This window comes from Podarcis tiliguerta (genome assembly GCF_965153285.1).
Source record: "Podarcis tiliguerta genome assembly, chromosome: Z".
In the NCBI taxonomy this organism is placed as follows: Eukaryota; Metazoa; Chordata; class Lepidosauria; order Squamata; family Lacertidae; genus Podarcis; species Podarcis tiliguerta.
Window position 1 is genome coordinate 18092625 of NC_139553.1, and position 7122 is coordinate 18099746.

Genomic DNA, 7122 nt, shown 5'->3' on the forward strand with positions numbered 1-7122 from the left:
TGACTGTTAGGTCCATTTGCAGACAACTGGGGTTGCGGTGCTCATCTCGTTTTACTGGCCGAGGGAGCCGACGTTTGTCCGCAATCAGTTTTTCTGGGTCATGTGGCAAGCCTGACTAAGCCGCTTCTGGTGCAACGGAACACCAAAACCAGAGCAGCGCATGGAAACGCTTTGGCTTTTTGGTGTGCTTTTGAACTGCTAGGTTGGCAGGAGTTGGGACCGAGCAACGGGAGCTCACCCCATCGTGGGGATTTGAACCGCCGACCTTCCAATCAGCAAGCCCTAGGCTCAGTGGTTTAGACCACAGTGCCACCCTTAAACCCCCTTTCATTGCATGAAATTTGGAAAGCAATAGAAGAGTGCGCCTTTGTGGGTGAAGTCAAACTTTTGGAGGGTTACAGTGCCGGCTGTGGCTGTAGAGACCGATGCAGGAGAGACATGTTTTGTTGCAGCTGGGGCAGACAAAGGTGCTTGGTTGTTATGCTGCAGGTGCAGCGTGGCATTTCTTCTCTGTGGTCATACCAGCGGTCATTTCTCCTCCACTGGTCACTGATATGGATGCACAGCTTGTCTGTCTCTAGGCACTGCTGTCATCTGCATGGGATTCCCACACAGCGGGATTCATGTTGCCAGCCTTCATGCCATGTTTTCAGACATCTTTTTAATGTGGAGTTGGTCTGCCTGACATTATTCCTCAACAACAGAGGTAGACTGCCTCTGAGCATGGAGGCTCCATTTTCAGCTATCATGCTTCCTGCAGTTGTATCAGGCCAATAGCCCATCTAATCCAGCATCCTATTCTCTCAGTGGCCAACCAGATGGCTAAATGGGGAAACACACAAGCAGGACAAGCAACAACAACTCCTCACACCTCCACCAGTTTCCAGCGACTGTTATTCAGAAGCATTGCTGCCCCCAACTGTGGAGGTGAAGCATAGCCTTTATGGCTGCTAGTGCCCTTCCATAGCCTTCTCCTCCATTCATTTGTCTAATCCTCTCTTAAAGGCATCTGCGCTGATGACATTGCTGCCACTTCCATAGTGTAACTCTGCGCTTTGTGAAGAAGTACTTTCTTTTCTCATTCAGTTTTATTGGGTGTTCTGCCATGCGGAGGGAGTGAGGAATAGTTTTTCTCTATCCACTTTCTCCACGCTAGGCAACATTTTGTAAACTTCTATCATGTCGCCTCTTACTTGCTTTTAATTGCACTGCTGTTGCATCAGTGTCACCTTGCAGAAGATGCCCATGCCAAAATCTGTGAACCCAGAGGGATCCTAGGGCCAAAAGTGGGGTATAAATCCTTTTTTAATATGCATGCAGTAGCAACAATAGCAGACCTCTTTGAGGTCATTTGCTAACCATCCTCCATTCCTTCTCTTGTCTCCAGGTCCCAGTAATTCCTGTGGTGTATTCCTCCTTCTTATCGTTTTACAATTCGGAGAAGAATCTCTTTACATCAGGTATGGTAGTGGCTGGTCTGCAAACTGTCCTCTTCCCACACCCTGTGCATTATTTTTAAAAGGATAGGTCTGCCTGGTGGTCTGGACCCTTGCACAAACTAGCCAATATTCCAACGCCCTCTCAGGGTTCATTCAGGGGGGTTGTTGCCACTGGAGGCTGCCCCCATTGACAGGGACTTCTTGGTGTTGGCTCCCCGTTTTGTGTAATGCCCTCCCTGGCAAGGTGCGTCTGTATCTCTCACTACTGATTTCCAGGAAGAATGTTTAAACATTCCCAGTTATCCAGGCACTTGATGGCATTTTTTAGTGTGGCAGCACCTGCACATTGGAACTCCCCGCCTATTGACATCAGACAGAGACTTTTGTAGTACTCTTTTTGGCACCTGCTAAAAGCATTTTGATTAGACAAGCTTGCCCAGATGTTTAGAAAGTCGATGCCACTTTTAAGCTGGTTTTAGTGTATTGTTATCTTAACTTTTCGGAAGTCTTAAATAATTGGTTTTTTCTCATTGATAATTTAGTTATTTTATCTTTTTTTACAACCTCTTTGGTGGTTTTTTTTGGTTTTTTTGTTTTGTTTTTTTACAGTCAAGCAATGTATAAATTTGACAAAATAAATACATAAATAATTTGTTTACCCTCACCAGGCAAAATCCAGGTCGAAGTCTTGCCCCCCATCCCAACCCAGGGTCTGACTGCCATGGACGTTGACGACCTCACCGACAGATGTTACAGCAGCATGAGGGCGACCTTCCTCAGGCTGTCGGGGAGGACCAGTGAAGTCAACGGAGAGGCATCCAGCCTTGCACAGTGACAACTTTTTGAAGGCCCCAGTGCAAAAGATGCACACCTTTCGAAACGACCTGTTGCCAAAAACGAAACTTTGCGGTGATTCTTCTTTGCTTAGGATGGAGGGGGAAAGTTTGCAAACTCTTCCTCAAAGTCCTAGGGAAAGGGAGATGGGGAAGGGAACGCCTCTGCGTATATCTATCATTATCATTCCTGTTCTCGTCTTCGGCTTCCCTTCCCCAGACCAGCCACCACCAACGCACAGATTAAACTCTCCAACTTGTTGCTGTGACCCTTCGGAGTTTTGGGGGAAAGCCCCTTTGACTGTTCAAAATCCAGGCAGAAATGTGTTCATTTTTTCCCCCCTCTCTCTCGTTTGCTTGCTTGAAAGGGCTTGAATCTCACCTGTTCAACCATTCCCTATGTTATAGGGTTACTGTTCCTTCAGCCATGCCCCATCTCCATGGGGCTCTAGGTCCCGCCCCCAATCCCTTTGGAGGTTGAGAACAGTGTTAACAACTTTGCCTCAAGTTTGTATAACTGGACAGGGAATTATGAAATAATGTCTCTCAACCCTGTGGAGGTTTTTCACTGCTTGGGGTATGTGTTTTCCACACACACATTCCTTAGACACGCAATGTCTCCCTTCCTAAATATCAGTTCACTTCCAACAGTCTGGGGCCCACTTCTCATTGGGTGGGAGCAATGTCCCGAAATGGGTTTCTGTACAGAAACAAGTAGTAATAACGGGAGGTGCTGGCTTTTTATCATTTTAATCATATGTACTTTAGGGGATTTGGGTGCAGTTCCAGGATGGGTTGGAGGGGGAACCCCACCGAGGACGGTCTCTGTGAAACTCCAGGGATGGAGGGTCTCCATTGGAGTTGCAAAAACGGGCGACCTTAGCTTGTCCTTTTGTGTTGGTTCTCTGTTTTATGTTGTGGAGGGGAATGTCTCTGGGAAAGGGGTATTGGAGGTGGGAGAGCTTTGGGCTTCAAATACCAGAGTTTCTGTTAACTTGGAAAGTCATCCTTGCTTTTTAACAGGGTTGGGGGAATCTGGATGTAGTCGGATTTCCATCTGCTCTAACCACAGTGATGGATGCTGGGAATTGTAGTCTCGTCAACATCTGGACAGCTACAGATGTTAGCCTTCCATGAGGTCAGGCCAAAGGCCCATCATTATGATGGCAAGCAAGTGACATCTCCCCATCTGTTGGGAGCAGCGGACGTCAAATGGATGTACATGTCATGGGAGTTTGGTAGCCAGAATGATGCTCAAACTCACTCAAGAGCAGGGTAGCATTTGCTTAAACATTTGGCTAAGTTCCCTGCACTGCCTGCCTTCTTTTGTTTAAAGGAAGGGAAACACTCCCAGTAAGTTGAAATTGCAGGTGGACCCAGCAAAAATCTCGCATTTGCATTTTGCTTCAGGGGTGTGATCCCACGGCCAGCGTCTCTTGGCCAGGATCTTGTGATCTTGTGTAGGGCGATACTTCCAAAGGATTTGTTCCATTCTGTTTTTAGGGCACAATCTGGGCAAGCTCCACTATGCAGGTAGCTAACCCTGCTCACCCACCAGAGATTCTTGGGGCTTCCCATCAGCCAGCATGGCCAGTGGTCAAAGACAACAATGATGGGAGTTCCACTCCAGCAAAATCTGGAGGGCCACAGGTGTTATTCGGCACTTCTTTCATACATAAGAAATGCCCACGAACTAGACTTGTTGGTGTTCTTTGGGGAGGGGGCCTTGTCACGTGAGTGTGTCCCTCTGGCCTGAGTTCGTGGCCTGCTTAGTTCACCATCTCTGGGCACAAATCATCAGTTTGGGTGTCATTATAGGGAACAGGTGTGTGGTGAACTGGACTGGCTCGTCAGATGGGCAGGGATTGCTCAAGGTCATGCTATGTTTTAATGTTCTTAGATGGCAAGTTGGGGAAATTTTGGGCACTGTTTTTGTTGAAAGGGCTGTGTGTGTACAGATTCGCTCTGATTCCTAAAAGACCAGCTGCTCTTCAAGAGTGCCTGTAACAGGTGCGCAACCTTGGAGCAGATGTATTTTCTCCAAATGAAAAAAATAAAATAAAATAATATTGTTAATAGCTATAGGATTTGAGAAACTGAAAAATCTCCCCAAGCACTTGAGTGCTTCTCTTTCAGCTGGGGAAAAACCCAAAGCATTAAGTGTGGGGCACAAGATCTGTAGACAGGTTGGCAGTACGGGGGGGGGGGGGGGTTTGCTCCTGTTAACATGGTGACTGGTGGGGCACTTCCTTCTGCACCATGAAGGGGGGCAGCCTGTGCCAACCTCCATGTTTCAGACTTCAAACACTTATTATCATCATCTCTGAAACTTGGCGACCTTGACTGAGAGCTGATGGGAGGTGGCATCCCAACACCATCCAGAGGGTACCCGCCCCCACCCAGGCTGAGGGGGGTACCCTTCTCTATTTGGGTGTCATCAACCAGGACACAGTACCACCCTCCCACCCAAATACAACCCTGGGAATAATAATGGATTTTTGCTTAAAAGAAGGCACACACACACTTTCCGAAGTTCTTTGTGTAAAGGGTGTCCTCAGCATGGACTTGAAGGGCCATCAGCAGGTCCTGATCCATGCTCAACCCTCTCTTCAGAGCAAGTGGGGCTTATCTCAGTTGCCCTCTTGTTCCACATATAAAGCAGGAATGCACTCAGGGAAAATAAGGGAAAAGAAGCCCATAGGCCCTTGAGCAGAGCTGCCCCCTCACTCCAAGAACAGAAGGAGGCTTGAAAACCAAATTGCTTCTGGGGTGTGTTTGTTTTACAAGACTTGTTCTAGTTTTACAAACATGTTTGCACAAAGGCAACTTAGGCAAAAGCGTCCAGCCCAGGCAAAGTTTCTGCTTTTTTGGCTCTCAGTTCCAAGTGATAATTTTGTTTCCAAGCCACAAATAGGATGTGGCCGTGGTCTCTCTCTTGCTTAGCGGCAGGTGAGCGCTGGAGTCTTCATCTCTGTGGCTGGGCATGGGCAGGGCAGTGTGGCACAGGGCACCCAGTTGCTGAAACTGCAAAACCCAGCAGATTCTCTGCAGCCTGCCTGCCTTTCAAAACAGCTGTGCCAGTTTCCACCAAGTTTGATTAATAACCCCACTCAAGCTGGAGGAATAGGGAAAACTACTTCCACCTGCCTGCACCTTCCAGGTGTTGCTGGACTCTCAGCCCCCATCACCCTCTCTGGCTATGCCCATGGGACCAACGGCACTTCAGAGTTCAACTCTGATATTCCAGAGGGTGCCAAGTTGGGCAAGGCTGCAAGTAAGTCACACCCCTTGAAAGCATTTTTGGGTGGGAGGAAATAAAGGACTGTATCCAGCATTAGCCCTAGACCAACTGAACAAACTTGATTTTCCATGGCTGTAGTTGGATAAAGCCTAGAGGTTTTCTCTGTTTCAAGTTAGGAGTGTAAGATTAAAGACACAGGACCCCCCCCCCCCAACTTGGGCAGCTGAGATGCTTTGGCACAGATGATGCAGTCCGCAAACTGGTGCCCTTCAGGTGCTGTTTGTTTCCCCAACTCCCATGAGCCCTTCCCAGACTCCCATGGCAAATGTTCTGCAGTGGTGATTGGAGTTGCTGTTGAACACCTGGAGGGTACCATGTTGATGAGCAGCTGATGTGGCCAAACCTTCATAGTCCATTCTGAGGGCTTCCTAGCCATGGGTCAGAGTGGTCTTCTATCTTCCCCACTGCTTTTCCACGGAAAACCCACTCTATACTAGCTTCTATAGGAAATAACCATAAAGGTGTTGTCCTTTTCAGTAGCTCGATAACTTGTCCACACTGTATAAACTACTTATACAGTTGGTTATACTGTATAAGTATAATCAAGTATAACAAAAGTATATACGGAACGCCTTACAGCTCAAACGTTTTGGCTCCCCAACACCGCAAACCCAGAAGTGAGTGTTCCGGTTTGTGAACGTTCTTTGGAACCCGAACGTCCGACGGGGCTTCCACGGCTTCCGATTGAGCGCAGGAAGCTCCTGCAGCCAATCGGAAGCCTCATCTTGGTTTTTGAACGTTTTCGGAAGTTGAACAGACTTCTGGAACAGATTCCATTCATCAACCAAGGTACAACTGTACCATGATTCAAAAGTCAAAGAAAACCAAATGGCTGTTTGCTGCACAAGGAGTGGGTTTTCCAGAGGGAAAGTAGCAAGACAAATCAAAGTGTGGGTCAGATCCATGTGTTTATGTACAGGAAGTGGCCAGGGATGGGGGGGCTGTCACCCTCTGACCACTTGTGTTAGGAAGACAAGATTAGGGACTAGCTGCTTGTTCCAGGCCAAACTGTTCCACTTCCAGGCTAAATATATTTTTTCCAGTGATCATTTTGGGGGATGTTAATGGGGACCTCCTTGGACTGTGCAATCCGGGACACTGTGTTTGACCCTGACTGCAGGACTGGGGCTGCGTTCATGCACAGATCCTCTACATGGGGGACAGGGAAAGAAATAAATGCCTCTAGCAATCAGTGGCTGCATGCTGTTGGTGTTTGACGTTTTGAGGGGGGGAAATGTGTGGTCTGATTTTTATAAAGCACAATTTATTTAAAGAGAAGTGTCTCTGATGTGGCGTGGTTCATTTTGCAGAAAGAGCTTTGCTGTTTGGGGCAGCGGGAAGAGGTCTGAAATGCTCCCTTGGTGTTTGCACAATTAGGCTGGATGTTCCCCACCCAGCAATGTATTTAATGGTTCGAGATGAAATGATTGGCCTTAAAACGGTATGACTTTGAAATTTCATACTAGGATTATCACATCTATCCAACAGAGCCTTATTCCACCTTCCCCCACCCCCAAAATTTGCAGATATATTGCCACTGAATGGGGAG

At 47.6% G+C, this 7122-nt stretch overlaps 1 protein-coding gene across 1 annotated transcript in view; it reads left to right on the forward strand.

The window, feature by feature from the left end:
• Positions 1-6851, forward strand: part of AGPAT2 (1-acylglycerol-3-phosphate O-acyltransferase 2) — a 32201-nt gene extending 25350 nt beyond the window's left edge. The window contains exons 6-7 of the mRNA XM_083424026.1: positions 1388-1460; positions 2108-6851. Coding sequence (XP_083280152.1) covers positions 1388-1460; positions 2108-2274 — 240 coding nt within the window. The 3' untranslated portion in view covers positions 2275-6851. The remainder of the gene's footprint in view (positions 1-1387; positions 1461-2107) is intronic.
• Positions 6852-7122: the final 271 nt, after the last annotated feature.